Source organism: Haliaeetus leucocephalus, unplaced genomic scaffold (genome assembly GCF_000737465.1).
Source record: "Haliaeetus leucocephalus isolate CR32 unplaced genomic scaffold, Haliaeetus_leucocephalus-4.0 Scaffold148, whole genome shotgun sequence".
NCBI lineage: Eukaryota > Metazoa > Chordata > Aves > Accipitriformes > Accipitridae > Haliaeetus > Haliaeetus leucocephalus.
Genome location: NW_010972584.1, coordinates 1,550,951 through 1,569,611, shown reverse-complemented (window position 1 = coordinate 1,569,611; position 18,661 = coordinate 1,550,951). Strand labels below are relative to the sequence as shown.

Below are 18,661 nucleotides of genomic sequence, written 5' to 3'. Positions count from 1 at the left end.
TCATCCATACATTGAACCAATTCTGTTCAAATGCCCGGTAAGAAAATTATTTTGATATTATTTATCATACTTGTTCCGGTTTGCCAGAACAGAGAAGAAAAAAAAAACCTCTTGCAAAGGTGGTTTGGTGTAATACTAAGGGTGCAGCCACTGTGATTTCTCCCTGAGTTATCACAGATGCTGGACAGTGTATGGGGCATACACAGTATCATCTCATGATTACGATCAGTGTCTTGTTAGTGATCCAGCAGATCTATGCAGTGGAGGTCAAAAAAAAAAAAGTACAGTTATTAATTTTAGGATCAGGATTAACCCATATGATCATGCTTCTTAGCCAACATTGGGCATAAATCCGATCTTTTTATGGCCTTTCTGCTTAGGCTGAGGGACTATCCTGTTTTGCTAACAGCAGAGAAATAATTTGTTTATAAGCCATCCTTGTAAAGTATCTTTTTCTCCAAATTATGCTCCGTATCTTAGTCACAGGGGAAAGTTACGGCCTTTGATTTTTGTAATGTCTAAGTATTGCTTAAACCCAGCATCAGAAACAATCAAAGATTCAATTCAAATCCAACACTATCAAGCATGCTTGAGTAATTTAAACTTTGTTATGAACTACAGTATCTGACCCTTATGTTTAGATTCACCAGTATTCCAGCAGCAGATGCATTGAAATAGCATGTCAGTACTTAATTCTTAGCAGGCGATCCGAGTCATGCAGTATTTCTGCATATATTGAACTTTAAACTCCCTGTTTCAATTAGCAGATAACAGCGAGTATGATAAACTCTGGGAGGGAAGCACAGCCAAGACAGCGTCACGAATTGCAAGCAGGAGAAAATTCAACATAGACAGCTTTGTCTTCCATAAAGTACTAGGGAAGGGAAGTTTTGGAAAGGTATGTAACAAACTTACAGACCGTAAGGTGACTGCCTTACTTGATCTCTGCAATGTGATGGGCTATTTCTATTAACCAGAAAGGTCTTACAGCTGCTTGGGTAGATAATCTTTTAACAGAATTGAATATAGCCATCTTTGTCAAAGACACTAGAAATTCATGGCCTGAATCTTGTCTAAACTCAAAAGTGATTCAGAATGCACAACAGTTTTTCAGCTACTTAGCATCAAGGCAGAGGAACTGCCCTTTATGCACCACAGTGCAAAAGGATATTTTACATTTGCACACTCTGTATAGAAACAGCCTCATAATGCTCCAGTGCAGTAGCAGGGGGAGGTGGGAAAGCAGCATGACCTCCATAGATTCTGTCCGCTGTTTTCTGTGAAACTACAGCTCTAATGAAGGAACAGGCTTTACGTGTCTTCTGTTTATACACTCACAAGACATTGACAGAAAAACTGCCTTGGAAGCCGTTGTGCCTGTGTTACATAGTCCTTGAGCCCCATCGCCTCATCTCCATGCCCAGCAACTTCACTCTCCCAAATCTCACTCATCTTTCCCATTTAAATGTTTTTTAATTGTCATTGCATCTGCTATAAACACCTTTGACTTTCCCTTTGACTGATCCCATCAGCAACAGTCTTTCCCACATGTGCTATAATGTCATCTTTTATTTTTTATAGGTTCTGCTTGCTGAGCTGAAAGGGAAGAATGAATTCTTTGCTATCAAAGCTCTGAAAAAAGATGTGGTGCTTATTGATGATGATGTGGAATGTACCATGGTGGAAAAGCGGGTCCTCGCACTTGCATGGGAAAATCCATTTCTCACACATCTTTACTGCACATTTCAGACCAAGGTAAGAAAAAGCCCAATGGCAACAGCCACACAATAGATGCATCCATTAAAAGGCTACTGTTACCAGCAGTCAAGTGAAAGTAACTTGGTGATGCAAGAATTAAATTTCCTTTTCTTGTGCTCTGGGCAGTAGCTCACAGGCCTTGTGGAAAGTTAATATGAGTGTGACCTCCACATACATGGATGAGAACAGAATGAGATCAGTAAAACATCTATGCAATCTGGAATAAGAGGCAGTTTAATTTAAATTCTTGATCTTAGCTTTATTCTCAGTGAGGGGGAAAAATTATGACTGTCACAGGTAGAAGTCAGTAAGTCTATTTAAATATATATTTCTATTAAGTCTAGAAACCCACAGAATAATACAAGATTAGCTATTTAGCTTTACAATACAGGACCAGGCTACTCAAATCTGTAGGAGCCTCATACACTCTTAGGGGTGAATGAAATAGATACTTGAGGAGAGGAGGAAGGTGGCTGGTCCCCAGTAGCCACATTGCTACTTCCTACGTCGTTACAGTAGCATCAGTAATTTTTCCATTCTCTGGTTATTTGCAAACAGGATCATCTGTTCTTTGTTATGGAGTTCCTGAATGGGGGAGACCTGATGTTCCACATACAAGACAAGGGGCGTTTTGATCTCTACAGGGCAACGTAAGTCCACAACCCTTTAGTCCCTATCTCCACAACTTATTTTAGTCTCTGTGGTTTTACTGCTTCTAGTTCTGCACCACTTATCTGCAGTCTTTCACTCAAGTTTCAGTGGCTGATGATTGAAAAGGTACTTCTAGGCACTGGTTTAATACAATGAAGCAGCTCAGTTAATGATGTGTGGAGTTAGGTCTCCTTAATTTTCATAGCAGAGTGATATTTTACTTTAGGGAATGCTTGTACCTAGAGGTGCTAAGTAAACTGCAACATAAGCCAGTAATGAAAAGCAAAAGGTACGGCTTCAGTGTCCCTTAGGACAGTATTTGGATGGAAAAATCAGAAAACAGCATGAGAAAAAAAAAATCTCAGTGCTAATATTACTTACTAGTATCGCTAACTTGACGTGATAGTACAAAAGGATATCCTGCACATTCCACAGGATACTAATAAAATGGGTAAGCACTTTGTTTAGCAAGAGCAATTCCATCAGTTACCTGTGGCTTAAAGATCACTGGAGCTGAAGACTTAAAAGATGCAAAAATATTGTATTAGTGTTACTTTACCTATCATAACTTCTTAGTTTTAGGTCAGTTTTACTTCTCTCACCCAAAAGCATGAGGATTTTAATTGTATCATTGAATGGGTGCACGCAAGACCTTAAAAGTAACAGTGCAGGGTAGTGGATCTACCTGTAAGCACCGGTGCTATGGTATAACCAGACTGGAAAATTACTTCTGCTACTGCACACTGTACTAAGGAACACTGACTGGATGGGATCAGATGAAGGGGTCTGGCATAAATAGTGTCTGGTAGCAGCCAGTTTTATGGGTCAGGGCAAGCTCCCTTGCCACTCTCCCCAGCAAAAATCTGGACAAAACCCCTCTAACTTACCTGCATTCCAGCAAACATTTGTGCATCTGGCAGCCCCTCCTGGCATCCTCTGTACCTATTTATTTCTGAAGTTTTGGGTCAACATTCATTCTGCTATACAGAAGTGAAAATAGTTTTGTATTTATTCAATTTAAAAAAAACAAACACAAACTTTTAATATGCTTTGGGGGTAGAGGGCAGCACTCTTTGAGCATTTGCCTTCATATCCTCTGGATTATCACCTCCTTTTTTGAGGAGAATGCCCCTGAAGCGATGCTACTTTTCAGTCTTGTCTGCTGCAACTGGGCAGGTGCAGAGGGAAAAAGGTGACTTCCATTTCTAACTTAGCCATTAGTGCCCAGTCCCTCCTAAAGCAATCCTGTGAGTATTGAGCTCCCAGTAGCTGTCCTTCAAAAGGCATGTGCGTATCCCTAAAAACATACAAAGACTATTAAAGAGTAGAAAAGGGCCAGCGTTCCCTAACGGAAGTGGAATGAAGCTTTAAGGCAAGTTGCTGTTGTGTCCCCTCTACTGTTTGGCATTAGATATTACAGATGTGTGGTGCTATATACATACAGGTATATTAGTATTTAAAGAAGCGTACAGTACTTCTCACTCCATGAAGACACACATTCAGGAGCTGTTTTGGCCAGCTGCATTGACTATGTTTTAACTGAGCAAGATAGATTAAAAGATGTTTTGGTCTTTTCAGGTTTTATGGAGCTGAAATTTTATGTGGGCTACAGTTTCTTCACAGCAAAGGCATTATTTATAGGTGAGTACCAACTAGCTCTAGCGTGGAACCTGTGAATTGTCTTAGCACTTCATGCATGATTGATGTAACAAGTAAAAGCTGTCTGTCAGAGACCTGATGTTATTCCAAGGGCATTAACATGCCTCAGATGAATCTATATCTGTGTCTCTTCCTTGGCAACCAGAACCATGGAATGTTATTTATGTTACACAAAAGTGGTTTTGTTTCAGTTATTTTTAAATGCTGCCTTCAAATCATAAGTCTATTTAGTTTGGAGGCAAGGGAGAGGGTCCTTGAGGTTATCAATTCCTACCTGCCTTGTGAAAACCACTGAAATGAAAGTTGTCTGCTTTTGCCTTCCACGTGAAACCACAGTACTGATGCTTCTATCTCACCAGGTTGAAAAATCAGGGGCCAGATCCTGATCAGCTGCTTCTTGCTGCACAAGAGATCAGAAGGGTTTTTTTTTAAATGCAGTTTTTCTCTCAATTTCTTTTCTCCAGTGTTTTCACCCCACCACCAGCTCTAAAGCACTGTTTGGTAACTACTTGCTCAGGTAGCTCTTACCTCTGTAACAAACAAGTAGAAAGGGTAACAGCTGCACGCTTAAGAGCAAGTTACACAAGGTAACTTAGGTAAATGTACCCCAAAACATCTGGTATTGTCCATCTCCCTTTATAGAAGCAGGAAACATCTGTTGGAGCATCCATCCTTTAAAGCAATTTGTCTGAAGTTAGAGACTAGTGTTTCACAAAAAGTGTTTGTAAAGAGGATGCACATTACAGGAGTTCTCTTTGGTGAAGAAGGATGATTCTTAGAAGCCTATCTGCCTCTTAGGGAAGAGAGCCATAGCCCCTGAAGGTACTTCATGTACCTAACTGTATTCCCACTGCCTCCTGCAGGTTTCGATACAGGAAAGGATCAAACTCCAGGATATGTTGTCATCAGCATGAAATCCTTCAATCCCAGATTTTCTAGAGAATTTTTAGGCTTGCTATTAAATTTCCCTACATTAAATTAAAATGTTCCTGGAGGGGGATTTCATAGTATGAAATATTTTCAGAGAAACAGTACCATTTTCCAACAAGACACCAGCAAAACTGAAGGTACTTCTTCCCCCCATCTCACCCAGGATGTTACCAGTATGATCACAGAACCTGACTGGAGCAGTTTAGGTAGGCATTGCATGTAGGTGCACATCCATACAAAAGATTTTAGGACTTGTTGTAGCTAGGTAAGTACAGTGCCCTAAGTTACAATGAGTTTTCCCCATCTCAAATACATTCAATTTATTCAGGTGAACAGCAGCTGATGTCCAAACATGGAAGGATTTATGGTGCATTGCATTAGATCAGGGACTCTTGGTTCGAGCTGCAGCTCACCATCTGAGCAGTGTAAGTAGCTGATACTGGGAACTTAAGTTACCAAGGAGAAAAGACTGCCCTGTTCTCATGTAAAATTATCTGCTCTATTCAAGTCTGTCTTGGTAAGCAGAAGGGCTGTTCAGTTTCTCTTCAGCCTGCCCTCCTTGGTATGTGCTTTTGCAGCCAGATGGACAAAAAAATGCATCACAGTCAAAGGGAGGGAATGTAGCTTTTGGAAACTGCTATTAAAAAGCTCTTACTTGATTGATAGCGTTATTCTGAAAAAAGACATGAATAGGACACTTCACAGACCGTGGCTGTAACACATGAACCCTCCTTGTGCTGTAACTAGGAACAAGTCACAGGTAGTATTAAAAGTTGGGTAGGCTTCAAACATTCATGCTCCTGCCAAAGGCTCTAAGAATTCAACAATCCTTCTTTTGAGCTATGGAGTTGGTGCAGCACTGCTGTGTCAGCTCCTGGGGCACTACCTCACGCCTCCTTCCAGAAGCAAGAGAAGCACCAGGTGTGCTTTTGGATCTGAAAGCAAATGTTGAGGATTATAAGGTCACACACTATATATATACGTCAGGCTCTTATTTACTCCGACAAGAGAGAATTCTTCCCTTCTCCCTACCACCTTCAAAGTACAAAAATTACTATTTTCTTTATATTGTGTTGATGGATGATTTTTTTCTTCAAAAGCCTCTTTGTATGATGTAGGGTAGGTGTTTATCAGTGAAGAAACTGCATGCATCTGAATACAAAACTGACTCACTTGTCCTTAAAATATAACTTTTTTTTAAACGCTTTTTGCAGAGACCTAAAACTGGACAATGTGATGCTTGATAAAGAAGGCCACATCAAAATAGCTGATTTTGGAATGTGCAAAGAAAATGTTGCTGGCGAGAACAAGGCAAGCACTTTCTGCGGGACCCCGGACTACATTGCTCCTGAGGTCAGTATGTCACTGCCATGCACTGCTGGGATGGATTTAATACACTGATGTTAGAATGGCCCTTATGATTAATCATCCCTTTGTAGGCTAATAGTTCAGAAATGTAAAAGTCTAATTAGCACAGAAAAAAACCACATTAAATCAGAGTTCTCTGTAGAAGGTACTTGAGATTTGTAAATATTCTACAGCTTCTAGTTTAAAAACCCACACTCTTGAAATGTTAAAAAGTTCAGGTTTTGAACAGCTAGTTATCCCTTCCACCTTTACAGCTAGCATAGACACGGGACTCCTGTAAAATGAATCTATGTGTGCTGCAGATGGTGAACAGACTTGCGCCCATGCAAACAATCAAAATTCAAAGTAAAAGCAGCTTCTAAGGGGGAATCTCACTAAGTTAAATTCCCTGTGTCATAGTTGGCTTTTTTGATCTGATTTTCAAAGTAGTCCAAATAAGGTAGTTAGCTTTTAAAGCTATAAATTATGTCAGAGTCTGTTTGGTAGTAATCTACTTTTCATTGCTACTTGCTTATCCCTTCATCTTGTAACGAAACTAGAGAAGATGTTTTCCAAGTATATGGTTATTTAAAGGCAAGGGAGAAAAATTTCTGAATGAGAACGAAGACATGTCCATATTTCCACAAACAGCAGCCAAGGATGAAACTACAGCTGTGCATCAGTGTCAACAATTTGTCAAATGGCTGAATTACTTTTTTTTCCCCTCCCAAATACCCTAGTTATTAAAGATTCTCTTAAAATCCCTCTTCTGTTTTTTGGTATATATTGCTGCCTACTTACTTGTATTTCTTCCTCTGCACTTCTTCTGTGGAACAAGATCCTGCAAGGTTTGCGGTACACATTCTCTGTGGACTGGTGGTCGTTTGGGGTCCTGCTGTATGAGATGCTTATTGGACAATCCCCTTTCCATGGGGATGATGAAGATGAATTATTTGAGTCAATCCGAGTGGACACCCCTCACTACCCACGCTGGATTACCAAGGAATCGAAAGATATATTAGAAAAGGTAGGACTGATGATCAGCAAGTGGGTCCAGGGCAGGACAAATCTAGGCTTTTAAAAGGACCTGTTTATCAGCAAGCAAATTACTTTTACAAAGCGAAAGCCAGGTCAGATTAATTACTAATGGTGTATTTACTGTTAGCAACTTCTGTTCTTTTAGCAATATACCCATCATTCTTCCACTGCCACCTACCTTTTGAGCAGACCTAAGGCTTTACCAGGTGTCTTCCCTTACAGCTATTTGAAAGGGATCCAACAAGACGACTTGGGGTCACTGGGAACATCAGAGACCATCCTTTCTTCAAAACCATCAACTGGACAGCACTAGAGAAGAGGGAGGTGGACCCTCCTTTCAGGCCAAAAGTGGTATGTGGGTTATTCTTTGTTCTGTAGCAGTACTGCAAATGTCAGCCTAGGGGTGAGGGGTGATCCCTCTAACTTGCTCAAACTATCCTACTGCAATTTTCTCCTCACATTTTATAAATGAGATAGTTATGTATGTCAAACCACGTTGTTCTTAGATGGTTCAGTTAGTTATAAAAAGGTGCACTATGTTCTTCTGACTGCCCTGAAATCTTCCTATTAAGACTGTCTTCCTGTACGCTCTCAGGGAGCTTCTTTACTAACATCATCTTCAGGAAAATTAACTAATAGTTCTGATATCCATGCTCCTTGATTAGAAATGTTGATAGTTTCTTGTGGTTTTCCCTTCTGTAACACCACATGGGAGAAGGACCAATAACTTGAGGCTACTCAGTTGGTAACTGCCTGCAGGCCTTCTCTACAAGCATTTCAAATTCATCTGAGAGTCTCCACGTGGGCAAAAAGATGCATTCTCTATACCACTGAACTTAGAACTATTTGTAACATACGTGCCTAATGTTACCTCAAAAAACATGTAAAGGACAGACCATGTGTTACTCATAGTCTGTATCACTGTGGGATGCTGCTGCTTCATCTCACTTGGTTAAAAATCCAAATTGGTTTTCCTCCACCTTGTTGCTGGTACAGGTAAAATGATCTGCATTACCTCCAGTCTCTTTAAAATGTACTTACGTACTTGATGGAGGGGAGTTGTTCTGTTCAAGAACAGAACGCTTTGTGTCGCATGTTCCCATAGAAATGGGAACTGTGGAAACATGAGAATCCTGCAAACAGTAACCTTTGGAGGTTCAGAGCATAAAACATGGTCTTTAGTAATGTGAATTTTTACGAAACATGCACAAATACTTTATCCAGACACAAAGCAGCTGCAATAGGGTATCACTTTTTTCTGTGAACAAGTACAGACCGTAAAATGCTTTCAAGAATTTAAAAATTTTGGTTAATGGCAAGAAATGTTGGGTTTCAATGTAAGTGCCGTATTGCTTTTGTCAATAGAGAATCTTTGGGCAATTCTCTGAAACATTATCACAAATCCAGGCGGTTCTTCTGCAGAGCAACCTGGTGCTATTTGTTTTCAACTAACAATAAGCAATCACCCAGTTATAATCTCATAGTGTTGTTAAAACAGGCAAAAAGGAGATTTTTCTCTGAAGGGGAGGAGGAGGGAGGAAGCTCAAGAAATAACTTCCTAACCTTTTGTATTTAAGTAATTTGTTCTGGAAGAAATTACAAAGTTTGTCTCAAACTATCTATCTTCCCTCTCTGTTTAACACAGAAGTCAGCAAGCGACTACAACAACTTTGACAGAGAATTTCTGAGTGAGAAGCCAAAACTGTCTTACAGTGACAAAAACCTGATCGAGTCCATGGATCAGTCTGCGTTTGATGGATTTTCTTTTATCAACCCTAAATTCGAACAGATCTTAAGCAAATAAGTCTCTGAACAGAGTCAGACTTTAAAGCAGGCTTAAACGTTATAAACTGAAACCTCCCAAGTGCTCAGTGTTATACGTTCCAAGGATGTTGTCGATACTTCAGAATAATACACAGTAGTGTGATTAATTATGTCCAGCTGCTGATTTATTGGCAGTGTTCTTTTATGCATGGTTGGGTTTAAGGTATGTGAATCATTGTGCATTATTTTCCCTGTTTGGGAAAATGTAAATTCTGTTTGGTACTTGAATGTAGTTATGTTATATATATATATATATATGCTGTATATTTTGCTTGAGAAAAGACATTAGGAAACAGAAGATGTCTTTTTAAAAGTGTTTGAGCCCTTGGTTCTTTTATTTGTCTTCAATTAAAAGAAAGTTACCTTAAACTTTCAATCACGGCTTTACGATTTTTTTCTAGAAAGAGGCAATTAAACTCCAGTTGTCTTTATAAACCCTGATCACTCACTCACAAAAATAACCCAAATATTTTAGGAGAATTAACCAAAAGCAGAGATTCATAGTGTAACACTAGCTGTTGTGGGAAACAGCTCCATGCTACTCTTACCTGTCTCTCAGTCAGAGCAGTCAGTGCCAAGAGGAGTCAGGCTTCACTGATCATGCTGAATGTTTATTCTGAGGCAGCATAAGCATAAAACAGCAAGGCCCAAGTATCCCGCAGCAACCACAGCATACGGCCTGGGAATACACATTTCCACTGTTAAATGCCACTTCCTATTAATAGAAATGCACAACACGCTCACAGCAGCTTACCAGGAGGAAACTGCCAGGTAACAATGGTGTAGAGCCTTAGTACCACTTGCTGGGTCTGCCGGAGAGGAAGCATCTTGCTTAACTGCCAAGCACAAAAAAATCTTTCTTCCAGTTTTATCTGCTTGTTTTTATTACAGCAGCTGTGGCTCTTTCTACTTGCTGTAAAAAGGCACAAAACTAGATCCTGCTTTGTTGCAATTACCTACTTCTGAATTTTGATACTGCAAATGACTTCATTTTCTCAACCACTGAGCAGGCAGAAAAAAAACGTACTGGTGAGTATCAGTTTGTCCACCACAGTTACACAATGCTGCAGGGCTCTTAGGAGCACCCTGTAGCTTCTGGGTAGTTTCAGACTGTTAACCCTGCTGAAAGAGCAGGAGAAAGCTATCACCCACCCGCCTCAGTAAGACTTCCTATAGACTCAATAATACAGTGCCACCTTTGTTTTCCTTCTAAAGAACAGCTCTGGCTTGTTGTTACAATTCAAGCAATGCCAGCAAGACTCAGTTGTCATCCAAGCGTACAGCAGATTGAGACTGGAATAGTCAGAACACAGTTGGCATTTCCAAACAGACAGGGTTTGCCTAGTTACCACTGCACGCACCAACACAAAACCCCGTGTCAGAGGGGGAACAAATGCTACACTGCCAGCGAGAGCAACAAACTTGGGTTTTTCCCTTTCCAGTAACTCCTGAGACCCTTCTGCTTTGCCATTTTTCACTCCTTTTAGCACTCGCTCTGGAGTAACAGGTGCCAAACCTGCTCAGGAAGGACCCTGATCTTCACACAGCAACTCTTTCAGCAGCTTCATCTGACTGACCGACCTGGAGGCTCTCCAGCTGCCACAAGCGTGCCTTCTAAGAGCCCGACTGCACGCACGAGACCCGGGCAAGGACACCTTTACCCCGCAGAGCAGTTACTACATTGCTCAGCAGCAGCACCGTACTGTGTAGCCACGTACCTTGTGTGAACTGCGCCGCCTGAACAGGGAACTGCCCTGCCGCAGCCCTGAGCTCCTTACAGCGACCAGAAGTGAAAGCTCCGCAGACCGCACAGCTTTGGGGACCTCCTCCGCAGAACTGCTGTGCCCAAGGGCTGCCTGGTGGACAGCAAACGGCTGAGTTGGCTCAAGCATCGCTGTCTGGGCCATCCTCACACTACAAGGGGATGGAGGTATTAAAGAATTCTGTCCAGAAAGCGGCCTAAAAGCTCTAAAACAAACAAAGAAAATTACCTTCCCCACAAACATAAATACATAGTAGAGTTAAAAACAAAGAAAACACTCCTTCCACCTAGCAGAGAAGATACAAGCGGTTACCACCCAAGAATATACAGTGATCAACAAGACAGGAAAATTTGAATGCATAATTTTAAACCACAAAGTAGTAATTAATTTTGTCCTTATCCTTCAGAATGACAAGTACCCCAGCAAATTTAATGCCACCTGCCTAACCTATACATGCAAATTTGTACTAGAAGGCAGCATTTTGCAGTTGGTTTTCAGCTTTCTCAAAAAAACAGCAGCATTTGGAATACTACAGAAGAACAGCGTAGATTTGAGAGTGTGGATCAGATCTTAAAACACCAATGACCAGGTAAAATTAATAAGTCTTACCTTTCTCCTCCCTTGTGTGCAAATCTTGACTTGTAATTTATTTAATAAATTCTTCCAACTTCTTCCTCAGTTACTGAGTTTGTTACTTAAATTATAATTATTTATCTGAGTAAAGCAACCAAACGGGTAAATTAACTCAATTCTTACACTTATGTATAAGCGCTCTTAACCAAGCTACACTTCCGAAAGCTGTGGAAACCCGCTGAGCTGCAGGAACAAACACTCGCCTGGCACTTCAGCTACTGTGAATGGGTACAGAAAGAAACACACATCAGCACACGTTGTAGCATTTGATCTTTATTACTTGGATCAAAGGTCAAATGATTACATTTGTCTGGAAGATTACAACGAAGGCCAACGATGTAAGAAAAGACAAGTTTAATCCCATTTGAGAGACTGCATCTGAACTAGCAAGTGCATTAACAGTCAGAAGGCAATAAAATAAACATGGGTACAAATACACAAGGTCAGGACGAGGGTTGTCACCTCCCCCATCAGTGACAGTTCAATCAGGAGGGGGGGACATACACAGCTTTTAGACAGTGACAACAATCTGCAATTCTCAACAGTGCCTTTCCAGAAAGGCGGTTATTCCCCGAGGAGAACCGATCACTCGCTTCAAATCTACATGCGTGGGCTACACTTGGTCTCATCAGCTAGAAAGGATCAGATGCAGTCAGTGATTAGTACCTTCCTAAAGTAGAACAGACAACTTCGTATTTTTTTTTCTCTTCAAGTATCAGCATAACAGTTTATTTACACTTGTATACAATTTGTTTTACTGAACACCCAACTTAGTAAAACACTCATCACAGTATATTCAAAAGCAGGCTATAAAAATACCTACTATACATAAAACATTTAGCCTTAAGGAATTTTACAGCACCTCTGAAAGTTGAGAGGGGTAAAACAGGGAGAGAGGGGAGACACCCCAAGCCGTGCTTGCCAGTAAAGAGAAGCGGCCCTTGGGCTCAGCTCTCACTAGGGGAAACCTTTCCTTCCACCACTTTTCTTCCACCAGGTCCAAGCTCAAGTACCACAGTCCACCAGTGAAACCCTGCTTTTCTAGTGCCGTCTCCTGGGATTTGCCCTCTGTAACTACAGATAAACTCTGACTTTCTCAATTTAAAAGCCGTTTAACAACTCCTGGTCACGGCTGGACGGTGGAGGTCTGGAGGAGCGGGGGCTGCTTGGAGCACAGCCTGGCTTTCCCACGCTGAACACGCATCTAATCAGGAGGGGAAATTACTGCTACATTTTCGCCACGACGGTGGCCTTGTTAACTACACATCAATAAATTAACTTCTCTGAGCAGCACTGTGTGGTCTTTCTCCTCACACAATAACTACAGACACAGCTGAATTAATAAAGATTTGAAATGGGTGTTACTGAACGCAGATCGCACACACAAAGCTTTAGACAGCAGTGCTTGAAGCAAGTGTTTCTCGTCATTCTGTACCCTACACATTTCTCTTCTGAAACGGAACCCAGTGATACGGTATGGCTTACTTCCAGAGCTGAATGTATTGCTGAAATTAGCTTATTAAAACAAATCACAACAGCAGCACATTATTTTATAAACCCTGCATAAACAAAAGACAATCTAGCCCTTGCCTGCAAAACTGTTACGAGGGCCCCGTATTTCACACGGGAATTGAGAAAAAGGAGAAAAAAAAAAACCAACCAAGCAACAAAACAACCCCAACAACACACATGGTAAAAGCTCAATTAATTGAAGAGAAGTCCTTAGAAAAAAACACAGTCCAACTACCAAAGAATAGCTCTCCTCGTTTCAGAACTAAGAAAGCAGTGCTGGCAGCTCTCTGCAGTTGTCTGGTAACACACATAAAAAATACACATTGATTTAGTACAGTTAAAAGGTCATGGCCTCAACGGACATAGAAAATTCCATTTTTAGCACTGGAGTTTCACAAGGTTTAAAAGAGCAGCAAAGAATTGGGATGGTGGAAGATGCTTAAAAACAACACAAAATAACCCAAGGCACGTGTGCCATGTTAAAAGTAATTTCAGAATTTACCTGGTGTTTTTCTTGCATGAGCTGTTAGAATGGTTAAACTCCACCTAACCTTTCTGTACTGTTTCCTGATGTACATATTAAATGTGGCTATAAAAGACAAACATATACTTTTATGTTGAAATTCATTCCAAAAATTGCCTAAAAAAAAAAAATTTTAAAAAATCACAGCACTAATAAAGACAAGCAGCTTCTCCAGCCCTTGACAGTCTGAATCCTTTTCCCCTCCCTTCCAGTCTCAGAAAAGCTGCTCATCCCCTCCTGTAACTGCAGCAGAAAGGACCGACAGACCTCTCCCCCCCCCCGAGAATTCATTAGCCAGGCTGCCAGCTAGACTCACACTCTTGTCCCCTACTTAATACTATGTCTTCCACTGCCCTCCAAAATACAGCCAGCCCCTGGAAAATGTTAAAATCTTGCTAAAAGAGCAGAACCTTTCAGGTAGCGAATCTAGCTTTAATGCTTTTATTTTCCAAAGGGAAAGTCTCCCCACTTCAGAAAAATCTAAGTTGTGGTTTGCAAACAAAAGCTCAATTCAAAACACAGAAAAGCCATCAGAGCTGACAGGCTTTCCCATTTAAGGTAGTTTTGCAACATGAAGCCTCCAATGCTCAAAATGTAGAATTTCACCTATGTTAAATACACCATCAAAAAATCTCCATGTAACTCTAGGCAATCATTCACAGTAAAAGTAAGAGGAACTCTTAGAAAAACACTTAAAAAGGAAAGTAAAATCTAGTTAAAATCTGACAGTAAAATTGACAAGGGCAATTAACCATCTTGCAGTATCCACAGACGAACAATAAAAACCACTGAAACTGCACAAATTTACATACCAAAAAAATCTAAAACCAACTCTACTCTGCTTCCCATAAATCTTTTTACTGATACCTTTCAGCACTGGGAGTTATCCACAACTACAGGTTTTCTCCAAAGAAGCTGAATCACATTCGAAATGTCTTAAAGTGAAGGGGAGGCGCGTTCATTCCAACTTGCTCGGCGCTCAGCAACGCCTCCTCCATTCGCCAGGACCTGAGCTGCTACTTGATGCTCTTGTGCTGGAGGAAGGGCTGCCACCCCCGGGAACTGGAGCTATAGGTGGTTAGGTACTGTCCTCAAAGCTTCTTCTCTTGACCGATCCACACCTACATTCTGCAAATTTCAAGAGAAAAGATTTTAAAGCAAGGGTCTCATGGTCAGCTGGAGTTTTGCTTAACACACAGCTATTACATGAGGCAAAAGATGAGCAAGTTTTAATGCTTATTTCCTCAAAATGTTTTGTAAAACACAAGGAAAGGTCCCAGCACATGAGCAGAAGTCAGAAGCCAGGCTTAGACCTTGTTCCAGCCACTACATGATTCGCAGAGCCCAGGTCTCTGAGATACCTAAAAGCAGGCTCTCTGCTGCCAGTGAAAAAGCATCTCTAAGACATGTATTACACCAGGTCTGGTAGGACAATCAGTCTCTGTACACCACATGCAGGTCACAATGTTACGTTTTTTAAGACTTTTTTTCCTTTAACCACTGTTTTTAACCACATTTTTCTTATCCACTATCTCTTCTAGTCTTTATGCATATCGTATAAGAAGAAACAAAACCACACAGCAAAGGTCATAAACCACACAAGAACTGAGAAAACCTGGAGGAAGGGAAGCCCATCTCTCTGTGTTTCGAGCACACTTCAGGAAACAACTCCTAACACCAACAGCTATAAAACTAATTCTGATGCTGCCTGCAAGCAGCTAAATTGCTGAAAGACTCTGAGTAAATCCCTATAGAGCTGGTAACATAAAGTTTAAATGCACTTCAGGATACATGGGCATGTTAGCAGATGTCACACCAACATCAGATAATGGTTCAGTGGTTATAAACCCACATCTATTTAGAGTTTACTTTCAAAACAAGTCTCTTTGGTCCAACTCGAGGAAAAGGAGAGCCCCACTAGCACACAGCGAGGGGGACTCTCAGCACACTCTCAGACAGCAGAAAACTTCATCAGTCAAAATGCATCAACTTCAAAAGTCATTCCCCTCCCCAACCCCAGTTTCTAGGATTTTCATCCCTTTCTTATGAAAATGGGAGATAAACAAGCAGCGCCAGATTTCATTTGAGGGTTGAAATGTGCCAACATCACTTCTGCCCTTACCAATTCTCCTACATTAGTGTCAGCCCTTTCCTTTCTCATCAGCCTTCAAGCCTTTGGGTCAATCACTCTGTTTTCCACCATAAACACACCACACCAAGATTTCCAAGAAGACACACATGAATGCTGCTGGGCCGAGTCGTCCAAGTCCTGGAAATCACTGCACCCACCAGCACACTGCCCGACCCACTCTGACTTCTCTCCTCGAAGGAAAGAAAAGCAACAACTCTATTTCAGAAAGCAGCTTCTACAGGTAGCATTTCTTCTGCAGCAAAGGACACAGAGAAAGCATGAGCATCTAAGAACATAAGGACCTGGCAAAACATGTCACACCCTGCATGACCACAACAGAGAAAAAAAACCCACAAAATGCTGACATTTGTTTCATTTGTTGGCATTCTTCTTAGCAATTGATCCAATGTACCCAGAAATTCCTTGGGACTGCAGAGATGTCTCTGCAGGCAATCCAAGAATATTGGCTAAAATCTTTTAAGCTGAGCATCTGCTGTTGATTCAAAGAAAATTAAATGGCGTGTGAAATGGAGCATCAATACACAGGAATCCAGAGGTACTGGAAATTACTCCACAAGCAGCAAGAACTAGACAGCTATAACATGAAACTAAAAGGAAATGAGGTGGTCAAGACAAGGCAGAAGATACAGCTTATTTAAGTCAATGAGAGGTTATCAGATGAAAGCAGCATCTTCGCAACTGAGACAGACTCGAGGGAATATCGATATGCAGTCAAGAAAGCTGAAAGCAAAAAATGCTTCAATTTGAGTAAATGTGAAGGAGAACAGGCTGTAGAAGTGAAGCACACTGAACTGTCACACTGAAAAAAGAAAACCCTGTCTGGGATAAACCCTAGCAAACACACCCTAGGGTTTATTAGGCAAACAGAATACTAACTGCAAGACCAGATGAACTGAAGCTTAGAAAGGAACTAAGATCCTCATTAATGGTAAATGGATTCCTGTTCATAGGAATCATGTTAGATTAGATTATAGCCGCTGGGATTGTACCCTCTTCCAGAATAGCCACAGGCTTCAACAGAGAAAAGTTGTGCAACAAGAAGAGTGCTGCTGCTCAGAAAGGACCGAGGTTTTAGCCTTACTTTTGGGACCAAAAGGCATCCCTGCAACTGTTCAGCACTGCCTTACAAAGCACACCGGGACAAAACTGCTGTCCTGGGAACAGCACTACCACTGCTAGGCACCAGCAGCAACACAGTCTGGAGAGCCCAGGAAACACAGGAGTGGGAACAAAAAATATTAAACACCTTTTTTCAATACTATTTCTACCAAGGCTCTCCCTCCGTCAGCCTGGGCAGGGGCTTGCTGCTTCTGAAGCGCACTCCCTGAGGAGGGTCAGCACTCACCAGGGCAGGAGCAGTCTCACTCTGCCTTGCACAAGGGTCCACCTTGCCCACTCCTCTCTGGAAAGACTCAAAACACAGAAATTAACCCAAATACACTCTTACACCACTGTTCCTTCTCTCCTCATTATACTCCCCCCTGCTTTGCACATTTTTTTTTCCTACACAACAGAGCCTCCCCCAGAAACAAAATGCTATGGATTTCCGAACAGGACAGAGCCTGCCATTTCAGTTTTGTTTTGTTTAGCTGCATGCAATTGTCACAGCAAAACAGGAAGATTTTGCGTGAAGGCTCCTCTAGGGAAGAGGGCTCTGAAGGGCACAGGAGCCACGAAGACAGCCAAAGCAGATGCAGTTAGTAAGGGCCCTGCACAGCTGAACAACAAGCACAGACATAAAGAACCAGCACACCATGAACAATCCAGTACTCTTATCAGCCAGCTTTCCCTCGGCAAGCTGTGCCACAAACTGTCACTGCTGCTTCCTGCCCAGCATCAGGCCTTTCTTTTAGTAAGAAAACATGCCAGAGAGGACTATTAAGCAATCCTGCTGTAACAGGAGATCACTTACAGTGCAAAACTGCTTTTAAATATCCACTCCACTCCATTGCACACATCAGCACCATGAGCATTATGCTCAGCGAAGAGAACATGCAGCTGCAGCCCCAGGAAATCGGGCTGGCAGCAGCTGGCAGGGATGGAAGGTCCCGGGTCCTTCTGCTGCTTCTCCTTCCCTCTGCAAGCTCCATGGGCCGCAGAGCAGGCAAGCCCTGCTTTCTTCTCCAGCCAAGTTCCTGCCCCTTCCATCTTCCCCCTCCATTTCCTCCAGCAGCCCAAGCCATCCTTTTTCAAGCAGCAAAACTCAGTTCTTCCACAGCAGACACCTGTGCAGATTTTGGCTCCATCAAAAACGTAATGCGTTTAATTTAAACTTGCACAGTATCTCCTTAGTTGTGGCCCACAGAGGTGACAGCACTCTGAGCCATCTTAGCGTGGTTTCTCAGCACCCAACCACAGCTACCACCCCTGCAACCTCCCAGGGACGTCACTTCAACTCTCGGGTAAAAGCTACCGGACTCACTAATTAATGCGCAAGCAGGTACCGCAGGCTCAGATCTCCTCCTCCGTGGCACTTTTCATGGCAAAGCACATGCCAAGATGTTGGGCAATTAAACACTGAAACGTGACAGAACACTCCCATGTCAGAGTGATGACAGAGAGGAAAATAACCTGGGCAACCTCGGTTCCTGGGACACTGGTTTAACTAAATACCAAGCAGTACAGCGGGAGGCTCTCTGGCCAGCAGGTTATTTGGTTGTATCAGACGTTCCCGATTGCTAAAAACACCTGAAAACTTCAGTGTAATTTTAGAAGTGCAGACATGTAACACTTTTTTTCCAAAATCCTGGTTTTGGAAAAACATACCACCTGAGAAACCTACCTGATAAAAGCTTTCCACAACACACCACTCTTGCTTACTTTCAAGACTAAAAGCCTCCTCCCCCCCCCCCCCACAGCCAAGGCCCAGGC

General features: G+C 41.9%; 2 protein-coding genes across 3 annotated transcripts in view; one reads left to right on the top strand and one right to left on the bottom strand.

The window, feature by feature from the left end:
• PRKCD (protein kinase C, delta) overlaps positions 1-9,568 on the top strand; it is a 69,883-nt gene extending 60,315 nt beyond the window's left edge. The window contains exons 11-18 of one of the 2 annotated variants that reach the window (XM_010561589.1): positions 768-898; positions 1,582-1,755; positions 2,317-2,408; positions 3,988-4,050; positions 6,213-6,351; positions 7,184-7,372; positions 7,606-7,734; positions 9,029-9,568. In XM_010561589.1, coding sequence (XP_010559891.1) covers positions 768-898; positions 1,582-1,755; positions 2,317-2,408; positions 3,988-4,050; positions 6,213-6,351; positions 7,184-7,372; positions 7,606-7,734; positions 9,029-9,187 — 1,076 coding nt within the window. In that variant the 3' untranslated portion in view covers positions 9,188-9,568. Of the gene's footprint in view, positions 1-764; positions 899-1,581; positions 1,756-2,316; positions 2,409-3,987; positions 4,051-6,212; positions 6,352-7,183; positions 7,373-7,605; positions 7,735-9,028 lie in introns of both variants that reach the window. The other variant, XM_010561588.1, reaches the window with a different exon arrangement.
• A 4,539-nt stretch (positions 9,569-14,107) lies between these two features.
• Positions 14,108-18,661, bottom strand: part of LOC104828116 (6-phosphofructo-2-kinase/fructose-2,6-bisphosphatase 4) — a 27,386-nt gene continuing 22,832 nt past the window's right edge. Inside the window, exon 13 of the mRNA XM_010561587.1 lies at positions 14,108-14,766. Coding sequence (XP_010559889.1) covers positions 14,707-14,766 — 60 coding nt within the window. The 3' untranslated portion in view covers positions 14,108-14,706. The remainder of the gene's footprint in view (positions 14,767-18,661) is intronic.